The sequence below is a fragment of the Pagrus pagrus genome (assembly GCF_965226575.1).
Source record: "Pagrus pagrus genome assembly, chromosome: 16".
NCBI classification, from domain to species: Eukaryota; Metazoa; Chordata; class Actinopteri; order Spariformes; family Sparidae; genus Pagrus; species Pagrus pagrus.
The window spans coordinates 7,304,021-7,331,188 of NC_140200.1; the positions used below are offsets into that span (position 1 = coordinate 7,304,021).

Consider the following 27,168-nt stretch of genomic DNA (forward strand, 5'->3'; position numbering starts at 1 on the left):
CGCGCCACAACCCGACTACGCAGCAGGCTGACCTGCGGATGAACAAATAAAATACGGTTAAGTCTGAACTTATTTTAAACCCATTTTCATTTATCTCACGGTTACGGTGTTTTCATTTCATTTGTCACAGTATTTTGATAGTATTATACGTTTTCAAATTAAGCATTATTACACGAGAGTGTGTGCTTTACTTCACTTCAGTGATGCTAACGGAAAGAGGCGCTGACCGCATCACTGTCATGACGATAATGACGGTAAAGCACACCCTCTCGTGTAATAATGTGATTATACAACAACCACCAATTAAAATAAAATATATTAGAAAAATTTATCCTTAATGTGGAACAATACGCTCGCAAAGTATAAGTGTTTTGCTGGTGTTTGTCCCGGTTTCAATGGAAATACATGACGTCTGGCGTTAACTAGTCCCTGTCAGCTGCAGCCAACTTCAGCTTATGCTTTCAAGACATCGCAATTTCCCAAAACTGAATTAATACCACACATAGCAACACACAACTGCTTTGCTAGCTCAATCGTGTTGTAACTAAGATATCCGCTGGAAAAAATATTTTTTTCATGGACTGATACAGTTATTGCGTCTGCCGACTTTACAGTCATTTTAAGCTAGTAACGTTACGGTAGCAGGTGCCGTGTCAACGACTCATCAGCACAGCTGATCTTTATCTACAACGATTAACGGTTATTTTTCATTATCTTTCATTAATCAGCAACTTGATAGTTTATATGATTCATTCTTAGGCGACATTTACTACATCGTCCCTTACATCTAAACATTTATTACTTTTGCTTATTCTGCGTAGGCTTCAAAATTAACAGCAAAATGATCCATTTTGTGTCAGATCAATTCAGCCGTTTGAGCTCCACCGTTAGCTAGCTGTGTTTCTTGCTAGCTGTTCCTGCGTAGTTTAAAATACAGGCGGAGTAATATTTATAGTGATGAGGCATTTTTCATTTGAGCACAGTCTATAATGTCTGATTGACCAATCAGATTGCTCGGTCGGATCTACGTGTTGTATAATTAATGTTGTTTATTTTTTTAAAAGCAGGCTATTTCTGAGATTCCTCCGCGTACCACTAGAGGGAGTCCATAGTACCATAGTTTGAGAAAGGCAGTTGTATTTTCATCCACCTCCATGCTACGTACTCCGGTACAATAGGTGGTGGTATGCACCTTTAAAGTCATGGTTGCAACCATAGACACATTCACTTGTATTAGTTCACGGGGCAGATCTGCCTCCTCCAATATGGCGGCGACGTCGACGTACGGTCCAGCGCTCAATGAGGCGTCTATGTATATATGTCTATGGTTGCAACAACCCGCCATAAAATCAGAAGAAGAACATGAGACCAGGGAGGCGCCAAGGACGTCATAACACACACACACACACACACACACACACACACACACACACACACACACACACACAGGGAGTAACCCTGAAAGTGAAAGTGTTCAGTCAGACTCCATTTTAAGAGGACGGGGCAGAAGAACAGCAGAAGTCTGAGGCAGGGTGAGTGTTAAAAACACTTTTTGAATATTTACTGTGACTTCACTTACTGTGAGTCAGTTTTCTCCCTGTGGACTGTGGAGGAAAGAAATGTTGGAGTGAACTCAACAGTTTGATTCATCTGTGGACACAAAGTCCTGATTGGCTGAATAATCCTCTTTAAACCTACAGTAACCCAAGAAAACAAGCACAGGTGTGAAGAAAAGTGACCAGGTGGACTTCTGGATGCTTTTATTATACTGTATAATGTGTGTGTGAAGGGGAGAGAGAGTGTGTGTTACTTCCTGCTCTCGCGGCCTTGTGTGACTCTTGAACAAACTTGTTTCCTGATTCTTGTGTCCTGAGCTCACAGCTACTGTTTCACCTCTCAGACTGACTTCAGAGCAGAAGATGAGTGTTTGTGTGAAGGAGGAGGAGGAGGAGGAGGAGGACAGAGCAGAGTCTCTAGTATCCAGCTGTCTGTCTATGAAGAGTGACCGGTCAAAAGATTTTCCTCCACTCTTCAGTAATGAACCTGGACCATCAGACTCAAAGTAAGACACCTGATACTAACTCATTTATGTGACTTTTTTCTGTTCCCTGTCTCACAATGACATGTTTTGTTTATGTTGTGTTTGTATATTTCAACAACAGTGTATTTGCTAACTAACTTTAACAAACCTTTTGGGACTCATGACAGAGAGATCATTCGTCCCATCTTCCTCTTAGTGCTGTCAGTCATGTAAAAAGCTGTAATCTAATCAAAGAAGACAAATAGAAATTGTTAAACTTCTTATTTATGAACTGGAGGAGTTTGCTCCCTCTATGAATTTGTAATTAGACTTTTTTTCAAGGATTCATGAGATATAAATACAAACATGTTGGTGTTTGCAGTGTTCAGTCCATCAGACAGAGAGCAGAGTCTCCAGTATCCAGCTGTCTGTCTATGAAGAGTGACCGCTCCAAAGATTTTCCTCCACTCTTCAGTAATGAACCTGGACCATCAGACTCAAAGTAAGACACCTGATACTAACTCATTTATGTGACTTTTTCCAGTTCCCTCTCACAATGACATGTTTTGTTTATGTTGTGTTTGTATATTTCAACAACAGTGTATTTGCTAACTAACTTTAACAAACCTTTTGGGACTCATGATGACAGAGATCATTCGTCCCATCTTCCTATTAGTGCTGTCAGTCATGTAAAATGCTGTAATCTAATCAAAGAAGACAAATAGAAATTGTTAAACTTCTTATTTATGGACAGGAGGAGTTTGCTCCCTCTATGAATTTGTAATTAGACTTTTTTTCAAGGATTCATGAGATATAAATACAAACATGTTGGTGTTTGCAGAGTTCAGTCCAGCAGACAGAGAGCAGAGTCTCCAGTATCCAGCTGTCTGTCTATGAAGAGTGACCGCTCCAAAGATTTTCCTCCACTCTTCAGTAATGAACCTGGACCATCAGACTCGAAGTAAGAAACTGTTCTTACTGTAAACTGACCTGATGAAGATGATGCTTTGAGGATGAAGACAAAATGTTCTCTTAAAGAACTATTCCTGCAGATACTGTTTCAAACTGAGATGATCTTTATCTGGGTTTAATAGCCACAAACTTCTGACGGTATTTCTGGAGAAGTCTCTCTCTCTTTTCTGTGCAGAGCAGGTAGAGGTACAGGAGGGATAAAGCGAGGGGAGATTGTCCACTTGTTAAACCATTACGAATGCTGTTGTTCTCTCACACTTACAAAATGCTAAAATGGGTCATCAGATAAACGTTAGTGGCCGTTAATATACCTTGTTGGCCCGCCCAAGTAAAGTCTGTGTGGGAAACACTACGTCATGTGTACGTGAGTGAGAGGGTGGCAGCCTTTTGATTCGTCGGTCTGCAACAAATACATGAACTTATGGGAAACCTTATTGGTGTGCACCTGTTGTGCATATTGATGAGCTAGTTTGTGGATCAACATTATTGATAGTCTATATTTATGAAGAAAACAGCAACAAAAAAATTAATCATGAATTTGTAAACCAAATTACTACCAGATGAACCAATATGAGAAAAGTCGACTATTTGGGTCCAGCCCTGCCGGTGTATTTTTTTAAATAAGTTTTTAAATACATGTAAGCTTCATTTCATAATTAAAAATGATTTTATAGTTTAAAAAAGTCATGTCATTAAAAGTCATGTCAAAGTTAAAAGTCATCTCATAGTTAAAAGTAATTTCATAGTTTAAAGTCATCTCATAGTTAAAGAGTCATGTCAAAGTGGTCGACCACAGTTATTGAGAACATCTTTATCTCCAGGTTCAAACTGACTAAGCAGAAGAGTTGAAATAACACAAATAGCCATTTTTATTCCAGACTGAATGCTGAATTCAGTCAGAAAAGTAAAGACAGTTTTACTGTCCTCTGTCAGCTGATCTGAGCTTCTCAACAGTGTCGACCAAATCTTGATATTTTTAGAAACAATCAACAAATGGTTTCTAGTTCTAAAGAAATGTCTTCACAGAGAGGAGAAGAGGAGGCATGTTTCTGTGGAGGAGCAGCCGTCCTACTGTGTTTCCTGCCAGGACGTCCTGAAGGATCCAGTCTCTGCCAGCTGTGGACACTGGTTCTGCAGACAGTGCATCACATCATACTGGGACCAGTCTGCTTCACCAGGACACTCCTCCTGTCCCCAGTGTGGAGAAAGATCCAGAACAAGAGCTGGACTGCAGACAGCCAGTCTGACCAGCACTGTACAAAGTAAGACTATATATCTGTCTGCTGATGTCTTCATGTCTGAAGACACTACTTGTTGTTTTAATACATTTGTTATGTCACACATTAACCAATCAGAAAGCTGTTTGTTCTCTGTATGCATAGATTGAGATGGAGAAGTGTCAGACAGCAGCTTGAGACAAAACATCACTTTAAACAACATTCCACATTAGTTTTCCTGCTAACATCTCCTCCTCCTCTAACTTACAAACACACACCTCGTCCTGCAGATCCACTTGTTGAACAAGCGACCAAACAAACATCCAGTGAGGAAAAGTGCACTGCTAACATCTATTTTCAGGCTACAGCAGATAGCTAATTAGCTGCTCAGTTTCAGCACATTAAACAGCTTAAAAATGTAACCTGCTTCATTACAATACGTTCATGTAGCTGATGTTTTTATCCAGAAGTGACTGAAAATAACTGATTGAACCATGTGGATACAACATGAGTAGATCAAATTAATCAATTATGCTAAAATGGTTCAAGAGCTACAATTTGAAGCAGTAAGAGATCGAGAGAGAGATTGTTTTTATGGGCCAAGATTTCACACAGGAGAGTTTTCAGTCTGAAGTTGTGTCGAGTTTCTTCTGTTCTGATGTCACTGGGGAGTTTGTGTCACTATTGTGGATCCAGGACATCAAACAGTCTGGATTTAGTTGAGCAGTAGCTGGTCCCCCCTTGTAGTGAGGGAATAACAAGCAGTTAGCAGTAGCAGAGTGTAGTGGATGGGCTGAGGTGCAGGTGGTGGTCATTTACAGGGGCCAACCTGAGGTTCTTTGAACCACTCTCAGTCTGGCCCCTCCTCTGGGGCCAATTAGCTTTGCGAGACCCTGCCAGGGGCTAATGCCCCCGACAACAGAGCTCCGAGGATCACAGGGACACACAAACCTCTCCACGACGTTAAGGTGGAAAGAAAGAAAAAGAAAACAACAAACATATTCTCATACTGATGTTTTTTTAATTTGTAATGAAAAGACGATTGACTGCTGATTGTCACATTGTATTTTTTGTCTCCCACTTTTTTCTCTTTTTTCAGTGAATGTTGGTCTGCAGGAGGTTTTCCATGAACATAAGATCAGTCTGAAGAGGAGATGTGAACGTGTGACTGAAGGAAGTGATGAAACAGGAAGTGGAACCCTCCTTAACAAGATCTACACTGAGCTCTACATCATAGAGGGACAGAGTGAAGAGGTTAATACCCAACATGAGGTGAGGCAGCTCGAGACAGTTTACAAGAAGAAGACCTTCAGTGAAACTCCAATCAAGTGCTGCGACATCTTTAAAGCCTCACCTGACCAACAGAGACACGTCAGAGTGGTTCTGACGAATGGCGTCGCTGGTGTTGGAAAAACCTTCTCAGTGCTGAAGTTCACTCTGGACTGGGCAGAGGGCTCCGAAAACCAAGATGTCAGTCTGGTGGTTGTGCTTTCGTTCAGGGAGCTGAACCTGATCAGAGATGAGCAGTACAGTCTTCTCAGGCTGCTCCATGTTTTCCATCCAACATTACAGAAGGTGACAGCAGAGAAGCTCGCTGTCTGTAAACTTCTGTTCATCTTTGACGGCCTGGATGAAAGCAGACTTTCACTGGATTTCAAGAACAATGAGGTCGTGTCTGATGTCACACAGAAGTCATCAGTCAGCGTGCTGCTGACAAACCTCATCGAGGGGAAGCTGCTTCCCTCGGCTCTCGTCTGGATAACTTCCCGACCTGCAGCAGCCAATCAGATCCCTCCTTCACGTGTCGACAGGGTAACAGAAGTACGAGGCTTCACTGACGCCCAGAAGGAGGAGTACTTCAGGAGGAGGTTCAGTGATGAAGATCTGTCCAGCAGAGTCATCTCACACATCAAGACCTCCAGGAGCCTCCACATCATGTGTCTGATCCCAGTCTTCTGCTGGATCACTGCTACAGTTCTGGATCACATGTTGACTACAGACCAGAGAGGAGAGCTGCCCAAGACCCTGACTGACATGTACTCACACTTCCTGCTGGTTCAGACAAAGAGGAAGAAGCAGAAATACGATGAGGGACGTGAGACGAGTCCACAGGAGCTGACGGAGGCTGACAGGGAAGTTCTTCTGAAGCTGGGGAGGCTGGCGTTTGAACATCTGGAGGAAGGAAACATCATGTTCTACCAAGAAGACCTGGAGCGGGTTGGTCTTAATGTCACAGAGGCCTCGGTGTACTCAGGAGTTTGTACAGAGATCTTCAGAAGAGAGAGTGTGATCTTCCAGAAAACAGTCTACTGCTTTGTTCATCTGAGCGTTCAGGAGTTTCTGGCTGCAGTCTACATGTTCCACTGTTACACCAACAGGAACACAGAGGTACTGAAGGACTTCTTTGGGGATGAATATGTTGATTCAACCCTGAATGACTTCCTGAAGAGCGCCATGCAGAAATCCCTCAAAAGTAAGAATGGTCACCTGGACCTGTTTGTTCGCTTCCTTCATGGCCTCTCTCTGACGTCCAACCAGAGACTCTTAGCAGGCCTGCTGGGTCAGACGGACAACAGGCCAAAAATCATGCAGAGAGCCATCAACAACCTGAAGAAGATGAGCAGTGATAAGATCTCTCCTGACAGAAGCATCAACATCTTCCACTGTCTGACGGAGACGAACGACCACTCAGTCCATCAGGAGATCCAAGAGTTCCTGAAGTCAGAGAACAGATCAGAGAAGAAACTCTCTGAGATCCACTGCTCAGCTCTGGCCTACATGCTGCAGATGTCAGAGGAGGTTCTGGATGAGTTGGACACACAGAAATACAACACATCCAATTTGGGAAAACAGAGACTGATTCCAGCTGTGAGGAACTGTAGAAAGGCTCGGTAAGTCCAGATGTGATTAACATTAAAAGTCATGGTAAAGCTGAAGCCTTCAGTATTAAAGACAAACACTTTACACACATGCATTATATAAAACCTCAACACGATACATGTTTTCCTGAACAAGTATGAAACCTGCTTATTGAATCAATTATCATCACCAAGCTCAGAGATGAAATGACATGTAGTCGTCTACTTTCCAAAACATTTACTTCAGCCAGGTGAACTCCACTTGAGACAAATGATTACCCATCAGATGATGATAACTCAATCTTTAGTACGTATTATACTATTGATGCAGTAGAAGACGTTGAATTAATTTAATGGGAGGTGAAAAGCAGACGGAGCGACAGAATAAAATGCATCAAAGAACAAAATCCACACAAACACATGACTGAGGTCAACACATACGAGTGCAGTTACAACCTACAGTGAATTTACATAAAGCTTAATGAATATAAATCAACTCAAATCTGACTCGTTTACATTACAGTCATTTGGACACTTGTGTCCTAAACATCAGTTTGCAGTTCATGTTGCTCAAGGACACTCGGGGAGGTTCATTTATTTATTTATTTTCTTGATATAACACTTTTAAAAGCAGCTACAAAGTGCTGTACACACATTAAACAGCAAAACAATGAAGGAGTCACAAGAAAAAGCAAGTTTTACCCCGACAATTACAAACATAAATATAAAGACAACAGAATGAATAAAACAAACCAAAATCAAACATCAAGATAAAAACATCCACATCAGGGGTTAAAAGCGGCTTTATTCAAGTGTGTTTTGGGGGGTGATATAAAATGGGTCACCGATTCAGCCCCTCTGATCTCCTCAGGCAGGGAAAGTCTGGGGCCTCATGGACAGAAGGAGCTCAAGTTTCAAACTACAAACCTTGTGATCACTGACTGACCAGCTCGGGCTGACCAACTGACCACCTGTGCTTTGTGATGCAAAATGTATGCATCTGTTTTCAGAATAAAGTCTCACATTTTATTGTTTTAATGTTCTTTTATCTGCAATCACAGATTTATTAAACGTGGACTCTCAGAGAGTCACTGTGAAGTCGTGGCCTCAGCTCTGAAGTCCAACCCCTCCCATCTGACAGAGCTGGACCTGAGTGACAACAAGCTGCAGGATTCAGGAGTGAAGCTTCTCTCTGCTGGACTGGAGAGTCCAAACTGTCGACTGGAGACTCTGAGGTCAGTTCATGTGTTTCTGTGTAGATCTATAACATTTAAATCCATAACAGATGTTTTAAATTTCCTTCAGTTTACTTGTTTTCTGGGTTTGTCTGAGCTCAAATCACAACAACTCAGTTTAAAGTTTGACAGTCTGAACAGTTTGTCTCCAAATTATATATTTATATCACACACACACACACACAGCGACAGGTGACACTACATTATTGTATATTACTGCCTGACGTACAGCATACACAGATACACAGAGATTTAAATCTCTGAAAAGAAAGTGTTGAATCTTTGAAAAAAGGAGGTTGGATGATGTTTAAGTCACGTTGGACAAAAGACACACCTCCTTTCATGTATTTATGTGCTCTTAATTGGGAAAAAGTGTCTCTTTTTATTTCAATATTAAAGGATTATTACGTACCTTCTTAATGTATTCTTACTGTTAAGTGCACTTAAAATTAATCACATGACAACTATGTCCCAATTAATTAACTTAAATTTATTTACAGAAAAATAAAAATTCTAATAGCCATAAAAAATAAATGTAACCATCCACAGTAAATCACAGTAAACCCAAAATATGGTTTTCTACTGACCTTGTTCAGAATGACATTTTAACAAGTCAAACCAATGAATTCAGTGTAATGTTCCTTTAACCTTGTTTTGTTACTATTCACTGTCAATTTACTTTGTTCACACACAAAAATGTTCTTTTAACCTTGCTCTGCTATTGATCACTGCTAATGAACTTCACCACAAAAGACCTTCATTAACATTAAACACACCAAAAGAACTCTTATAGAAGCTTTAAGTGATACTTAATTATTTTGTGGGCCCACACACACACCCAAACAAGCTGCCAACCAGGGAACACAAAAAAGAGAAATAAGACAAACGTCACGTTGCAGGCCTAGTCGAAGCTGGGGAGCGTGGCGGCCAAATACAGTTGAAGCCGGTTCACGTTGACCGTGCAGAAACAACAGGTAAGTACTCACCGTAGTAGAGCTCAAGTCACAAGAGTCCCAGTAGTGCACCTCCAAGCTGAAGAGGATACGCGGCGGGCTGATGGCAAGCTGACTGTGGAGGACCCTCGGCGACGGACATCTTCTTTCTCACTCGGTGGTCTCAGAGCTCAGCTAGCAGCTGCTCTCACTCTCACAAACAGTCACCGAGTCCAAACGGCAGTCTCAGTTTCACTCCTCGGAGCTGAAGGGGTGGCGGGTGGGTTATAGCCGACTGTGGCGAATGGTGGAAGAGGAAAAATTGTCCGGAACGAGACTCAACGAGAACGAGACGTACAATCCCAAAGCGTCAGTATTTGAAGAGTTGGGAACAAGACTCAGAATTCAACTATCTTAATAACAGGAGCTTTAAATAGTAGAATCAAATATTAAATCAGTTTCTGTGGGTTTTTATTTGGCTGCACAACATGAGTTTGTGTAGAGGGAGCCTCTGGTGGAGCTGCAGAGTTTAAGAGGTGATATCACTACGTCTTTATTGAAGCAGCAGCACGTTGTCATTAATATTAATGAGAGCTCTGTTTCACTTTGTGTATTTGACAGTGTTGAACCTGCATCCTGTTGGGTTCAGGTGTTTGGAGTTTCATTTTCTAAACGTCTACATTCTTAACCTTCTTCAGCTCTGAACAGATTATTAAACACTGAATGATTTCAAGCAGGAACATTGTCTTTTAAAGTTACATCATTTATTCTTTTTTCAGATTGATGGACTGCAGTTTGTCAGAGATCAGCTGCGATTCTCTGGCCTCAGCTCTGAAGTCCAACCCCTCCCATCTGAGAGAGCTGCAGCTGAGTCACAACAAGCTGCAGGATTCAGGAGTGAAGCTTCTCTCTGCTGGACTGGAGAGTCCAGACTGTCGACTGGAGACTCTGAGGTCAGTTCATGTGTTTCTGTGTATCTATAACATTTAATTAATTAAAACATTTTTTGCTCGACCACACATTCTCTACACACAGCACACACGTGTGGTTGTTTATCACAACAAGGAAACTAGCTTTACCTGAGAAAGGCTGCAGGCAGCGAGACAGAAGACTGCTGAAAAGGTAGAAAGTGAAATGTTACTTCAGAGCGTGGAGGACGAGACGACTATGGCTGTTCTGACTGACCAATCAGTGATCTGCAGTGTGTTAACTCCACCTTTTAGCATGGGATCAGTGTGCATCAGTGAAAATGAAAGTGTTCATAGCTGTTTCAGACAGCCAAAGGTGGAGCGAAGAGCTGCTGGAGGCTCAACAATGGTTTAAATATGGAGGTAACTTCTCACATGTTCTCTCCTGGAAGACATTCGTAGTGTTTCACTCAGTTCATATTTCAAAGTGACAGAAATAGTTGTGTAACAAATGAAAAAAGAGCTGAGAGAGAAGTTCAAACCTGGGCTCTATCTCACCTCCACTCAGCTCACCAATCACAGAGTGAGGAAGGTGTTAATGTTTGTTTGTCAGTTTTGTAAAGTGACAGAAATTGTTGGACACAGACCGCCTAATCTGACATCAGAAAGGTGTGGCCCCCCGCAGAGATTTAAATCTCTGAAAAGAAAGTGTTGAATCTTTGAAAAAAGGAGGTTGGATGATGTTTAAGTCACGTTGGACAAAAGACACATGAGTGTAATGTAATCTCTGATTCAACACACTGCACGTGTTGAATGTGTGAAACTCTGAAGACAAACTTTAATAACAATGAAAATATTACACTGCTGATGAATTATAAGTGTCACACAGTTATTTCACACATACTGTTGTTGTTCTCACATGTTTAAATCCATTTAATATTTATTTTAAACCGTGGTTAATACTTTAAAAACATTATTCCAAACTGTTTAAATCTTAGTTTTCCTGTCATCAGTTCTGAAGGGATTTGACCACATAGATTCTGTCCTGATTCACACTGAGCATCTTGTTCTGCTTCATATTTAAAACATGTCTAATATAACATCAAAAATTCAACACTGTTTTATTCTCTATCAACCTCTTCATCATTGATTTGCACTTTTGCTTCTTGCTCTTGAAAATCAAAACTCAAACGTTGTGTTTTCTTTTTTGTCAGACAACAACAAACGTGTGTTTGTTCCAAACCTTTATGATGATATGTGACGTCTCTACTGACTGAAACACTTCTACTCAGGATGACTTTTATCTTAAAGCTCCTGTTGGTGAGAGAGTTGATTTTTGAGTCTCGTTCCCAACCTGTCAAATACTGACGCTTTGAGATGGCGGTTGATCCGACCTACAATCCCAAAGCGTCAGTATCTGACGAGTTGGGAAACGAGACTCAAAATTCAACTATCTTAATAACAGGAGCTTTAAATAGTAGAATCAAATGTTAAATCAGTTTCTGTGGGTTTTTATTTGGCTGCACAACATGAGTTTGTAGCGATGGAGCCTCTGGTGGAGCTGGCAGAGTTTAAGAGGTGACATCACTACGTCTTTATTGAAGCAGCAGCACATTGTCATTAATATTAATGAGAGCTCTGTTTCACTTTGTGTATGTGACGGTGTTGAACCTGCATCCTGTTGGGTTCAGGTGTTTGGAGTTTCATTTTCTAAATGTCTACATTCTGAACCTTCTTCAGCTCTGAACAGATTATTAAACACTGAATGATTTCAAGCAGGAACATTGTCTTTTAAAGTTACATCATTTATTCTTTATTCAGATTGATGGGCTGCAGTTTGTCAGAGATCAGCTGTGCTTCTCTGGCCTCAGCTCTGAAGTCCACCCCCTCCCATCTGAGAGAGCTGGAGCTGAGTCACAACAAGCTGCAGGATTCAGGAGTGAAGCTTCTCTCTGCTGTACTGGAGAGTCCAAACTGTCGACTGGAGACACTGAGGTCAGTTCATGTGTTTCTGTGTATCTATAACATTTAATTAATGAAAAAATTTTTGCTCTCTCTCTTGCTCGACCACACATCCTCTACACACAGCACATGCCAGGGATGGAAATTAGCACCCGCCACCCGCCAAATGTGGGTGAATTTGTGTGCTGGCGGGTGAATTCAATCAGTTTACCAGCCACTGTGGCGGGTTCATTCCAGTCAGATCTGATCCAGTTAATCTTAATGATCGATATCTTGGTTAAGGCATAACAGTGCGCTTTCCACAACCCTAGAGTTAGATCCGGTCAAATTAAATGTTTCTGATTGGACTAAAGTGTCCTTTGGACTTCACTTGCAAGCCTTCACTTGGACTCTTCACTGCTACTAATTATTACTCCGCGCCCTGGTCAGCCGAGCCGGCCCTACATATGTCTATGGAGCCGGCTACCCCTTTGCTTGGCAACCATCAACTTTAAGTTGGAACTATTTATTGTGGCGCCCGAATCAAGGTAAGCGGGAGCTACTTTTTTGTCGGAGTTTACAAGAACTGAAGTAAATTAAAATGTGGCGTTACATCGCAGGAGTTAAAAGAACCACTGAGGAAAGTGTGAACGAGAAAGGGGAGCCAAGCGAGGTAAAGGCCAAGAAGAGATGTTTTAATGGAAAATGGGGAACACAGACTTTGTTTCTTCGTCGAGATTTGTTTCCCCCAGTCACACCCCTGTCTGAAATGGCCCAAAGTGCGAAGGAAACGCGCATTCACAAACAGCTCGCCCCTGAGCTGTTGTGCTCGTACCACAGAGGCACTGTGGAGAGAGCTAAGGTTCAAAACTGACTTTTTTTCGCAAGTTTTATCTGAAGATGTTGTATTGTAGAAGTGAAATCCAAATTTCATGACTGTCTAGTTATATTTTTAAACTGGGACAACAGCACATATGTTTGTGTTTTTATGTCTTCATTAACACAATTAACTTCTGTTATTTCTATCAATAAAAAATATTATATTTGTGAGAGACTTCACTTTGAATATTATGGACTTTTGGAAGAAAGTGTGCTCGTTCATTTATAGGCTAAATTTAAATCGGTATTTTATCATAATTGTCCTAAATCCAGCTCCATTATAGCAGGTAAAGCACATCCTGACAGCTTTGAGTATTACTGTCAGATATTGTTCCCCCTTTGTTCAATATGAAAGGAGGCTCACACATCTTTCAAATTCATACTGCTGACTTCTTCCCCACAACAGACAAGTCCTGTGATTTTCAGGCTGATATCATTAAATTTGACCATTTAAACTGGGGGGAACGCATCCTGACAGCTTGGAGTATTACTGTCAGATACTGTTCCCCCTCTGAACAGTATCTGACAGTAATACTCCAAGCTGTCAGGATGTGCTTTACCTGCTACTGTATAATGGAGCTGGATTTAAGACAAATATGATAAAATAGCAATTTATATTTAGCCTATAAATGAACCAGCACACTTTCTTCCAAAAGTCCATAATGTTCAAAATGAAGTCTCTCACAAATATAATATTTTTTATTGATAGAAATAACAGTAGTTGGTTGTGTTAATAAAGACATAAAAACACAAACATATGTGCTGTTGTCCCAGTTTAAAAATATAACTAGACAGTCATGAAATTTGGATTTCACTTCTACAATACAACATCTTCAGATAAAACTCGCGAAAAAAAGTCAGTTTTGAACCTTAGCTCTCTCCACAGTGCCTCTGTGGTACGAGCACAACAGCTCGGGGGCGAGCTTTTTGTGAACACGCGCTTCCTTCGCCCTTTGGGCCATTTCGGATGGGGGCGGGACGAGGGGAAACAAATCTCGATGAGGAAACAGAGCTCGATACAACACCTGCATTGGCTTGTGCACAAGGACGAAAGTAAACTGATGTACTGCTCGGTTTGTCGTCAACATGCATCAGACACTCAAAAATCGAACAGTTGTCAAGCACATTGTCAATCAGTTCTGTTGTTGTTTGCATGTCCAATTGGGTACTTTGATCATTTTTGCCCCAAATTACCTACTTTCCGCCACATGATGGCTTTTTGATCTCTCTGCTTTTTGTTATAAGTGTTGTATTTTTTCTATAAGTGTTGATATTTTCCTCAATTCCTAATATATACATTTAATGAAAAGAAATTAAATGTTAAATGAACCTGATTTAACATGGTAGATCCTTTTGTATTGTTTTTCATATGCACTTATATTGCTATATATTACTAACCTTCTAATCACCTAATGATGCAATTTCCACTTCCTTTGTGTGGGTCCAGTGCAGTTGAACATATGAAATAAGTTGAAGTAGGCTTACTGTAAATTCCTGTAGTTGTAGGGAGATATTGATGTAGATTTCTAACCATCTAACCTTCATTTTGAACCACTTTGTCTATTCAGACTTCATTTTCTGTTATTTCACGACCTAGTAGATGACCCTTGGATAGTTTTACCCCTGTAATGATTCATTGGTATCACATAATTACTGAATAATCAACTCTGGTAACAAGTACTGATTGGGAAATACTATGTGCATGTCTTGTACAAGAAAAATATGTTTCTAGGCATTGTACTGTACACATCAACTCTTAAATAGTGGCTTAAAAAGTGGCTGGTAAAAATGTTGAGTGGCTGGTAGATTTTAGAACTTACCAGACGCAGTGGCAGGTGGACAAAAAAGTTAATTTCCATCCCTGGCACACACGTGTGGTTGTTTATCACAGCAAGGAAACTAGCTTTACTTGAGAAAGGCTGCAGGCAGCGAGACAGAAGACTGCTGAAAAGGTAGAAAGTAAAATGTTACTTCAGAGCGTGGAGGACGAGACGACTCTGGCTGTTCCGACTGACCAATCAGTGGTCTGCAGTGTGTTAACTCCACCTTTTATCATGGGATCAGTGTGCATCAGTGAAGCTAAAAGTCTTCATAGCTGTTTCAGACAGCCAAAGGTGGAGCAAAAAGCTGCTGGAGGCTCAACAATGGTTTAAATATGGAGGTAACTTCTCACGTGTTCTCTCCTGGAAGACAGTCGTAGTGTTTCACTCAGTTCATATTTCAAAGTGGCAGAAATAGTTGTGTAACAAATGAAAAAAGAGCTGAGAGAGAAGTTCAAACCTGGGCTCTATCTCACCTCCACTCAGCTCACCAATCACAGAGTGAGGAAGGTGTTAATGTTTGTTTGTCAGTTTTGTAAAGTGGCAGAAATTGTTGGACACAGACCCCCTAATCTGACATCAGAAAGGTGTGGCCCCCCGCAGAGATTTAAATCTCTGAAAAGAAAGTGTTGAATCTTTGAAAAAAGGAGGTTGGATGATGTTTAAGTCACGTTGGACAAAAGACACACCTCCTTTCATGTATTTATGTGCTCTTAATTGGATAACAGTGTCTCTTTTTGTTTCAATATTAAAGGATTATTACGTACCTTCTTAATGTATTCTTACTGTTAAGTGCACTTAACATGAATCACATGACAACTATGTCCCAATAAATTAACTTAAACAGAAAAATAAAAATGCAAATAGCCATAAAAAATAAATGTAACCATCCACAGTAAATCACAGTAAACCCAAAATGTGGTTTTCTACTGACCTTGTTCAGAATGAAATTTTAACAAGTCAAACCAATGAATTCAGTGCAATGTTCCTTTAACCTTGTTTTGTTACTATTCACTGTCAATTTACTTTTGTTCACACACTAAAATGGTCTTTTAACCTTGCTCTGCTATTGATCACTGCTAATGAACTTCACCACAAAAGACCTTCATTAACATTAAACACACCAAAAGAACTTTTATAGAAGCTTTAAGTGATACTTAATTATTTTGTGGGCCCACACACACACCCAAACAAGCTGGCAACCAGGGAACACAAAAAAGAGAAATAAGACAAACGTCACGTTGCAGGCCTGGTCGAAGCTGGGGAGCGTGGCGGCCAAATACAGTTGAAGTCAGTTCACGTTGACCGTGCAGAAACAACAGTTAAGTACTCACCGTAGTAGAGCTCAAGTCACAAGAGTCCCAGTAGTGCATCTCCAAGCCGAAGAGGATACGCGGCGGGCTGATGGCAAGCTGACTGTGGAGGACCCTCGGCGGCGGACATCTTCTTTCTCACTCGGTGGTCTCAGAGCTCAGCTAGCAGCTGCTCTCACTCTCACAAACAGTCACCGAGTCCAAACAGCAGTCTCAATTTCACTCCTCGGAGCTGAAGGGGTGGCAGGTGGGTTATAGCCGACTGTGGCGAATTGCGGAAGAGGAAAAATTGACGGGAACGAGACTCAACAAGAACGAGACCTACAATCCCAAAGCGTCAGTATTTGACGAGTTGGGAACGAGACTCAAAATTCAACTATCTTAATAACAAGAGCTTTAAATAGTAGAATCAAATGTTAAATCAGTTTCTGTGGGTTTTTATTTGGCTGCACAACATGAGTTTGTATAGATGGAGCCTCTGGTGGAGCTGGCAGAGTTTAAGAGGTAACATCACTACGTCTTTATTGAAGCAGCAGCACGTTGTCATTAATATTAATGAGAGCTCTGTTTCACTTTGTGTATTTGACAGTGTTGAACCTGCATCCTGTTGGGTTCAGGTGTTTGGAGTTTCATTTTCTAAACGTCTACATTCTTAACCTTCTTCAGCTCTGAACAGATTATTAAACACTGAATGATTTCAAGCAGGAACATTGTCTTTTAAAGTTACATCATTTATTCTTTATTCAGATTGATGAGCTGCAGTTTGTCAGAGATGAGCTGTGCTTCTCTGGCCTCAGCTCTGAAGTCCAACCCCTCCCATCTGAGAGAGCTGGAGCTGAGTCAGAACAAGCTGCAGGATTCAGGAGTGAAGCTTCTCTCTGCTGTACTGGAGAGTCCAAACTGTCGACTGGAGACACTGAGGTCAGTTCATGTGTTTCTGTGTATCTATAACATTCAGGTAATTTACATTTTTTGTTCTCTCTCTCTTGCTCGACCACACATTCTCTACACACAGCACACGTGTGGTTGTTTATCACAGCAAGGAAACTATGTTTACTTGAGAAAGGCTGCAGGCAGCGAGACAGAAGACTGCTGAAAAAGTAGAAAGTGAAATGTTACTTCAGAGCGTGGAGGACGAGACGACTCTGGCTGTTCCGACTGACCAATCAGTGGTCTGCAGTGTGTTAACTCCACCTTTTAGCATGGGATCAGTGTGCATCAGTGAAGCTAAAAGTGTTCATAGCTGTTTCAGACAGCCAAAGGTGGAGCGAAGAGCTGCTGGAGGCTCAACAATGGTTTAAATATGGAGGTAACTTCTCACATGTTCTCTCCTGGAAGACATTCGTAGTGTTTCACTCAGTTCATATTTCAAAGTGACAGAAATAGTTGTGTAACAAATGAAAAAACGAGCTGAGAGAGAAGTTCAAACCTGGACTGTATCTGACCTCCACTCAGCTCACCAATCACAGAGTGAGGAAGGTGTTAATGTTTGTTTGTCAGTTTTGTAAAGTGACAGAAATTGTTGGACACAGACCCCCTAATCTGACATCAGAAAGGTGTGGCCCCCCGCAGAGATTTAAATCTCTGAAAAGAAAGTGTTGAATCTTTGAAAAAAGGAGGTTGGATGATGTTTAAGTCACGTTGGACAAAAGACACATGAGTGTAATGTAATCTCTGATTCAACACACTGCACGTGTTGAATGTGTGAAACTCTGAAGACAAACTTTAATAACAATGAAAATATTACACTGCTGATGAATTATAAGTGTCACACAGTTATTTCACACATGCCGTTGTTGTTCTCAAGTTTGAATCCCTTTTAATATTTATTTTAAACCGTGGTTAATACTTTAAAAATATTATTCCAAACTGTTTAAATCTTAGTTTTCATGTCATCAGTTCTGAAGGGATCTGACCACATAGATTCTGTCCTGATTCACACTGAGCATCTTGTTCTGCTTCATATTTAAAACATGTCTAAAATAACATCAAAAATTCAACACTGTTTTATTCTCTATCAACCTCTTCATCATTGATTTGCACTTTTGCTTCTTGCTTCTGAAAATCAAAACTCAAACGTTGTTTTCTTCTCTGTCGGACAACAACAAACGTGTGTTTGTTCCAAACCTTTATGATGATATGTGGCGTCTGTACTGACTGAAAAACTTCTACTCAGGATGACTTTTATCTTAAAGCTCCTGTTGGTGAGAGAGTTGATTTTTGAGTCTCGTTCCCAACCCGTCAAATACTGACGCTTTGGGATGGCGGCCGACCCGACCTACAACCCCAAAGCGTCAGTATTTGACGAGTTGGGAACGAAACTCAAAAATCAACTATCTTAATAACAGGAGCTTTAAATAGTAGAATCAAATGTTAAATCAGTTTCTGTGGGTTTTTATTTGGCTGCACAACATGAGTTTGTATCGATGGAGCCTCTGGTGGAGCTGGCAGAGTTTAAGAGGTAACATCACTACGTCTTTATTGAAGCAGCAGCACGTTGTCATTAATATTAATGAGAGCTCTGTTTCACTTTGTGTATTTGACAGTGTTGAACCTGCATCCTGTTGGGTTCAGGTGTTTGGAGTTTCATTTTCTAAACGTCTACATTCTTAACCTTCTTCAGCTCTGAACAGATTATTAAACACTGAATGATTTCAAGCAGGAACATTGTCTTTTAAAGTTACATCATTTATTCTTTATTCAGATTGATGAGCTGCAGTTTGTCAGAGATCAGCTGTGCTTCTCTGGCCTCAGCTCTGAAGTCCACCCCCTCCCATCTGAGAGAGCTGCAGCTGAGTCACAACAAGCTGCAGGATTCAGGAGTGAAGCTTCTCTCTGCTGGACTGGAGAGTCCAAACTGTCAACTGGAGACTCTGAGGTCAGTTCATGTGTTGCTGTGTATCTATAACATTTAAATAATTTACATTTTTTGTTCTCTCTCTCTTGCTCGACCACACATTCTCTACACACAGCACACGTGTGGTTGTTTATCACAACAAGGAAACTAGATTTACTTGAGAAAGGCTGCAGGCAGCGAGACAGAAGACTGCTGAAAAGGTAGAAAGTGAAATGTTACTTCAGAGCGTGGAGGACGAGACGACTCTGGCTGTTCCGACTGACCAATCAGTGATCTGCAGTGTGTTAACTCCACCTTTTAGCATGGGATCAGTGTGCATCAGTGAAGCTAAAAGTGTTCATAGCTGTTTCAGACAGCCGAAGGTGAAGCGAAGAGCTACTGGAGGCTCAACAATGGTTTAAATATGGAGGTAACTTCTCACATGTTCTCTCCTGGAAGACATTCGTAGTGTTTCACTCAGTTCATATTTCAAAGTGACAGAAACAGTTGTGTAACAAATGAAAAAAGAGCTGAGAGAGAAGTTCAAACCTGGGCTCTATCTCACCTCCACTCAGCTCACCAATCACAGAGTGAGGAAGGTGTTTGTCAGTTTTGTAAAGTGACAGAAATTGTTGGACACAGACCCCCTAATCTGACATCAGAAAGGTGTGGCCCCCCGCAGAGATTTAAATCTCTGAAAAGACAGTGTTGAATCTTTGAAAAAAGGAGGTTGGATGATGTTTAAGTCACGTTGGACAAAATGTAATCTCTGATTCAACACACTGCACGTGTTGAATGTGTGAAACTCTGAAGACAAACTTTAATAACAATGAAAATATTACACTGCTGATGAATTATAAGTGTCACACAGTTATTTCACACATGCTGTTGTAACATAAAAAATTCAACAGTTTTATTCTCTATCAACCTCTTCATCATTGATTTGCACTTTTCCTTCTTGCTTCTGAAAATCAAAACACAAACGTTGTGTTTTCTTCTCTGTCAGACAACAACAAACGTCTGTTTGTTCCAAACCTTTATGATGATATGTGACGTCTGTACTGACTGAAAAACTCAGGATGACTTTTATCTTAAAGCTCCTGTTGGTGAGAGAGTTGATTCTTGAGTCTCGTTACCGACTCGTCAAATACTGACGCTTTGGGATGGCGGCCAACCCGACCTACAATCCCAAAGCGTCAGTATTTGACGAGTTGGGAACGAGACTCAAAATTCAACTATCTTGATAACAGGAGCTTTAAATAGTAGAATCTAGGGCCGGGACTTTAACGCGTTAATTAAGATTAATTCATTACACAACAATTAACACGTTAAAAAAATTAACGCATTTTCATCGCACTTATATTTGCACCGCTGAACGTTTCTCACTGGATGAGTTTCAGGCGTACCGATTATACTGGAGCACAATTATTTAACGAGTTAAAAAGCCGCCGACACTTGGGGTGCGTCTCAGCTCGGGTCAGTAAAATTAACAGGCTGACAGTGACAATCACGTGAAACTGAGGCGAACTCATTCATGGTTGCCTCTGATTATACTGATAATAGCCTACCTATTAGCTTCCAATGTAGACGCGCGACATGCGCGCTCACAACCCGAAGCGGCGCGTAGCCGCGTGCATTCGGTGCGACGGCGACGCCGTTTTTTCCCCCGTGCATGTCCGTGGAGCTGTGCGCCGCGGACGTGCACGGTTCCCTACGTTGCTGTGTCAGGCAGGTGTTTCCCACGGAGCTCTGCCCCGTTTCAAAGGTGAAGGAAGCCCTAAGTGGAAAGACGTTGCCTCCGCGATGTAGAATGTGTTTTATAGAAGAGAAACACACATTTCAGGACCGCTGACTTGTATCATCAAAACAGACACATGTAAACACAGAAAGCTGAAAATCACTGGACATGTCTGTTGGGATTATACAAATCAACAGTGTAAAGTAGAGCTGTCAAGATGTATGCAGTAGTTAATTATTGCATATCCTACTGTACCTATCACTCCTATTGTTTCTGATGTACAGGTGCATTAGAATGTCATGGGAGAGTTTATTAAGGCCTATGTCACTAATTCAATTCAAAAAGTGAAACTAATACATTATATACAGTACAGGCCAAAAGTTTGGACACACCTTCTCATTCAAAGAGTTTTCTTTATTTTCATGACTATTAAAATTGTAGATTCACACTGAAGGCATCAAAACTATGAATTAACACATGTGGAATTATATACTTAACAAGAAAGTGTGAAACAACTGAAAATATGTCTTATATTCTAGGTTCTTCAAAGTAGCCACCTTTTGCTTTGATTACTGCTTCGCACACTCTTGGCATTCTCTTGATGAGCTTCAAGAGGTAGTCACTTGAAATGGTCTTCCAACAGTCTTGAAGGAGTTCCCAGAGATGCTTAGCACTTGTTGGCCCTTTTGCCTTCACTCTGCAGTCCAGCTCACCCCAAACCATCTCGATTGGGTTCAGGTCCGGTGACTGTGGAGGCCAGGTCATCTGGCGCAGCACCCCATCACTCTCCTTCTTGGTCAAATAGCCCTTACACAGCCTGGAGGTGTGTTTGGGGTCATTGTCCTGTTGAAAAATAAATGATGGTCCAACTAAACGCAAACCGGATGGAATAGCATGCCGCTGCAAGATGCTGTGGTAGCCATGCTGGTTCAGTATGCCTTCAATTTTGAATAAATCCCCAACAGTGTCACCAGCAAAGCACCCCCACACCATCACACCTCCTCCTCCATGCTTCACGGTGGGAACCAGGCATGTAGAGTCCATCCGTTCACCTTTTCTGCGTCGCACAAAGACACGGTGGTTGGAACCAAAGATCTCAAATTTGGACTCATCAGACCAAAGCACAGATTTCCACTGGTCTAATGTCCATTCCTTGTGTTCTTTAGCCCAAACAAGTCTCTTCTGCTTGTTGCCTGTCCTTAGCAGTGGTTTCCTAGCAGCTATTCTACCATGAAGGCCTGATTCACACAGTCTCCTCTTAACAGTTGTTCTAGAGATGTGTCTGCAGCTAGAACTCTGTGGGGCATTGACCTGGTCTCTAATCTGAGCTGCTGTTAACCTGCGATTTCTGAGGCTGGTGACTCGAATGAACTTATCCTCCGCAGCAGAGGTGACTCTTGGTCTTCCTTTCCTGGAGCGGTCCTCATGTGAGCCAGTTTCTTTGTAGTGCTTGATGGTTTTTGCGACTGCACTTGGGGACACTTTCAAAGTTTTCCCAATTTTTCGGACTGACTGACCTTCATTTCTTAAAGTAATGATGGCCACTCGTTTTTCTTTACTTAGCTGCTTTTTTCTTGCCATAATACAAATTCTAACAGTCTATTCAGTAGGACTATCAGCTGTGTATCCACCTGACTTCTGCACAACACAACTGATGGTCCCAACCCCATTTATAAGGCAAGAAATCCCACTTATTAAACCTGACAGGGCACACCTGTGAAGTGAAAACCATTTCAGGTGACTACCTCTTGAAGCTCATCAAGAGAATGCAGAGTGTGTGCAAAGCAGTAATCAGAGCAAAAGGTGGCTACTTTGAAGAAACTAGAATATAAGGCGTATTTTCAGTTGTTTTACACTTTTTTGTTAAGTACATATTTCCACATGTGTTAATTCATAGTTTTGATGCCTTCAGTGTGAATCTACAATGTCAATAGTCATGAAAAGAAAGGAAACTCATTGAATGAGAAGGTGTGTCCAAACTTTTGGTCTGTACTGTATATATGTCCATTACACACCGAATGAAACATCCCATGTCTTTATTTATTCAGTTTATTTTAATAGTAATAATTATGGCTAACATTCAGTGAAGACCTAAAATTCAGTATCCCCAAAAATGTAATTACAAAGGAACTTTTTTTTTTCTTTCTTTCTTTTTTATTCAGTCACTATTCAATGGTATACTAAAACCTATATGAAAAAAATTGCTTCTCACTGTTCTCAGGTCAAATATTTATATGCGATTAAAAATGCGATTAATTTTGATTAATTAATTACAAAGCCTCTAATTAATTAGATTAATTTTTTTAATCGAGTCCCGGCCCTAGTAGAATCAAATGTTAAATCAGTTTCTGTGGCTTTTTATTTGGCTGCACAACATGAGTTTGTATGGATGGAGCTTCTTCAGCTCTGAAGAGATTATTAAACACTGAATGATTTCAAGCAAGAACACTGTCTTAAAGTTACATCATTTATTCTTATTCAGATTGTGGAACTGCAGTTTGTCAGAGATCAGCTGCGATTCTCTGGCCTCAGCTCTGAAGTCCAACCCCTCCCATCTGAGAGAGCTGCAGCTGAGTTACAACAAGCTGCAGGATTCAGGAGTGAAGCTTCTCTCTGCTGTACTGGAGAGTCCAAACTGTCGACTGGAGACACTGAGGTCAGTTCATGTGTTTCTGTGTATCTATAAAATTTCAGTAATTTACATTTGCATTGGACAATGCAAAGGAATGATGCTACGCAATTCAATGAGTTTGATTATTTATTAATCGACTAAAATTAAGGTCTTTCACAAACTGGCCTTTTTTCACAAATCCTGTAAAGTGTTCTCTGTTTCAAGTTTACAGTACAGTGCACTTTGAATATACCTGGCTCACTGAATTAAGGATTAATTCTGTGATTAAGAATCTTAAGATTATCAAGACCAGTAAAGTGCAATATGAAAAACTATGCTTAGCACTTTTTAAAGCCACCTGTAGGCTAACTCACCAGTGAGTAGCACAAACCAATTTTTATATTATGAACAATAACAATAAATGAACCTTTCACAAAGAGGTCTTCTGTAACAGCTTACACATAAAAAATAAACTAGTATCAGCGGTCACATGCTGCTGTAAACAAACATCAGCCTCACTGTCATCATAACAGTCCCGACAGTAAGAACTATGTAAGGCTGGATATCTTTACAAATAAAGAACGCTGTAGTGTCAGTTATTGTTGATGAACGAGTGGAGCTGTTAGCCAGCGGGGCATGGAAAAAACTTGTAATACTTTGCTCACCACTCTTGGGGGTAGTAACGCTGGCTGTTGATGAATCTGAAGCCGAGGTGGGGGATGCCAGTTCACTGACAGACATTGAACAGATTATTAAACACTGAATGATTTCAAGCAGGAACATTGTTAAAGTTAGTCTAAAAGTCGTCTTTTAAAGTTACATCATTTATTCTTTATTCAGATTGATGAGCTGCAGTTTGTCAGAGATCAGCTGTGCTTCTCTGGCCTCAGCTCTGAAGTCCAGCCCCTCCCATCTGAGAGAGCTGGACCTGAGTGAAAACAAGCTGCAGGATTCAGGAGTGAAGCTTCTCTCTGCAGGACTGGAGAGTCCAAACTGTCGACTGGAGGCTCTGAGGTCAGACACCATTTTTTACTTCTGTGCTCAGATTAATATGTGAAAGTTGCGCTGACACTAAACTGCAGACATCAGGCTGATATTATACTGATCCACAATGAGTATCTTAATGCTAGTCTGTTTTCTTCTTCTGTGGTTTAGTCCATTGACTGTGGCAAAGCAATGTTGAGCTGCACATTTAAAACCTTCATATAACAATATGAATAATTCACTCTGAACATCCTCAACTATTGATTTTCATCTTAGATTCCAAATCCTGTTTTTTAAAGTGATGAGAAAAATACATACTACAATGAAAAGTTAAATAATCTCTATTTTAACTATCAGACAATAACAAATATGTTCAGAATTGTCTTTTTACAACATTTTAATGAAGCTTTGTGACGTTTATACTGACTGAATATTTAAGTTGTGAAGTTTCATCATTTATTCTTTATTCAGATTGAAGAGCTGCAGTTTGTCAGAGATCAGCTGTGCTTCTCTGGCCTCAGCTCTGAAGTCCAACCCCTCCCATCTGAGAGAGTTGGACCTGAGAGACAACAAGCTGCAGGGTTCAGACGTGAAGCTGCTGTCTGATCTGAAGGAGAGTCCAAACTGTAGACTGGAGACTCTGAGGTCAGTAGAGAGTTGGAGTCAGTCCATGCTGGTTTCAGCAGTATTGTAATAAACACAGTCGGTATCAAAGTAAAAATCCAGCACTTCCTGCTTTCCTCAGTGAAGCTGTGAGAGGAGAACGGTGACAGGCTTCAGGATTGGACAGAAAGAGATAGAGGGGGAACAGTCAGATGAGCCAGAGGCTTGTTGTGATCGTGTGTTTGAGTTAAAGAGAAGACGACTGTTGTAGTTGTTGTTGTTGTTGTTGTGTTCATGTCTACAGGAAGTAAAGCTGGATCACAGCTGACAGCATCACAGTGGCTGTGTCTGAATTCAGGGGCTGCAGCCTTTGCGGCCCACGAAGGCCGGATCCTTCAGAGAGACCTTGAAGGCCTCGTCCACCGTTGTTAAATGGGACGGTCTAGCCATCGGAGTTTTTCCTGGTTGGCCACCAGATGTTCCTGCCCTTCCCCTTACGTCACGATTATGAATGAAGAGATGAGTTAAAGTCTATTTTGGTTCAAATCTATCAAACGTGTACATTTATTTGTGTGTGTACAAAAATTAACGACAAAATCTAAATTGAATTATCAACATTACAAAATAAACATTAACCCATTGCTGAATAACAACTATATTTACCATAGCATTACCAGCGTCACGTATTTTAACTGAAAGTTAAAATTTGGAGGTTTTATAGTCCCTTGAAGTTTAATATATCTGGCGTTGGATGTTCAAAAGACTAAAAACCGAGTAGAAACCCATTACTTAATTTTGAATGTCATGTCTGCGCCACTTGATGTCGTCCATTTTCTATTGCGTCCTCTTCTGTTTCGGGACTGACCAGCGATGCACAAAGGATCTTGGGATATGGGAGGCCGCAAAGGATAGTTGCGATGCGTCCTCTGAAAAGAGGGAAGGGCAGGCTGCATTTGAAGGAGCCTTCGAATTGGGACAGCCTTCGCGTGGTGTTGTGACGTAATTGGCCTTCAAATGCACACTTCGTGGGCTGCAGCCCCTGAATTGAGACACAGCCAGCATGTGTAGAGACAGCGGTCCTCATCCATCAAACTGTTGTAGCATCAAATCTTTGTTCTCTCATTTCAACACTAAAGAACTGATCAGTCCATCTTTGTCACGGCTCTCAGCTAGGGAGGGAGGCTGATGGGGTGCGGGGGGGCCGCACCCCCCGCACCCCTAGTTCCGACGTCTGTGTCCGTCTGTCTTTTGTTTTATCCAGATATTTTTAGAACAGACTCCATATTTACATAATTGTAATATTTAAAGTAGATGAAATATTCAGGTGTGACTGAGACTCTGGTTTTTAACAGCAGTCAATCATCATTAAAGTGTTTCTGCAGTAATGATGCGTTTAGGGACTCTGTGAGCTTCACTCCAACACGTCAACATGAGAGCTAAAAGGAAGCTGGCTACGCTACACAGCCGCTCCACTTGTCTGAACAGAACTGAAGTCCTGCTGGTCTTTATATCACTGACTGACAGCTGATGGAGGGAGTCTCTGTAAACACTAATTTATCACTTCTGCTGTCTCTCTGCTTCTCTCATCAGCTTGTGATGATCTCTGTCAGAGTGAGTGGTGAGAAAGGTGGAGGTGTTGAGAGGATCAGCTGTGTCCTGATGATCCAGAGAGGTTGAAGCAGCATCACCAGCTGGTGGGTGGAGAGGCTCTGACTGGGCGGAGAGGAGAGCTTCATCCAGCAGTGACTGACAGACCAAGCACAACACGTGGAGATGACTGTCAGTGCTGCAGTGTGAACTGCTCTGAGATCTGCTCTGTCCAGTCCAGCATCATCCCTGTGTTCCTCTGGATGTGACAGAGTCATCAGTGTATCTGGACTGCTGTGCTGCATCTGCCAAGGAGCCGTCACGTTAGGAGCAGACAAAATAATGAGTTAATTACTCATTAAGAGAGACTTGATGTTCTCTGCAGTTAGGTGGGAAAAATATGTGCATATATCAGCATCGCCTCAAAGGCAAAAATCCAATATTGTTCATCCGTTGTGTAAATCTACAGTCATTTAAAATATACACAGGTTAAACTAGTGTGAACTAGTGTAAAGTCTGTGTTTCTCTCTGTTTTTCTTTGTGTCTTTCTTTCTTGTTTCCTCTTCTTGTTTTTTTTTGGGTTTCTGTGTTTTTTGGATTGTTCAGCTTTCGTTTAGTAAAGCTTGCTTTTGTTCCTTATCCTCCCTGCCTCCCTTGTGTTTCTGTGTTTGTGTCCTCACCTTTTCTCAAACTGTGACACTAAGTCTCTCTGAC

The 27,168-nt window shown here is 41.2% G+C and overlaps 2 protein-coding genes across 2 annotated transcripts in view; both read left to right on the forward strand.

The window, feature by feature from the left end:
- The first annotated feature begins 16 nt into the window (after positions 1-16).
- Positions 17-27,168, forward strand: part of LOC311272201 (protein NLRC3-like) — a 55,059-nt gene continuing 27,907 nt past the window's right edge. Inside the window, exon 1 of the mRNA XM_084378442.1 lies at positions 17-1,501. The gene's annotated coding sequence lies outside the window, so the exon portion shown is untranslated. The remainder of the gene's footprint in view (positions 1,502-27,168) is intronic.
- LOC311272200 (uncharacterized protein) lies at positions 1,446-27,120 on the forward strand. The gene is made up of 15 exons (XM_084378438.1): positions 1,446-1,532; positions 1,901-2,062; positions 2,403-2,522; positions 2,862-2,981; positions 4,019-4,254; positions 5,309-7,100; positions 8,129-8,302; positions 10,014-10,187; positions 11,964-12,137; positions 16,843-17,016; positions 18,800-18,973; positions 23,152-23,325; positions 24,121-24,294; positions 24,736-24,909; positions 26,458-27,120. Exons 2-15 carry the CDS (start codon positions 1,920-1,922, stop codon positions 26,462-26,464), a joined length of 3,810 nt encoding a protein of 1,269 aa, XP_084234564.1. The 5' UTR covers positions 1,446-1,532; positions 1,901-1,919; the 3' UTR covers positions 26,465-27,120.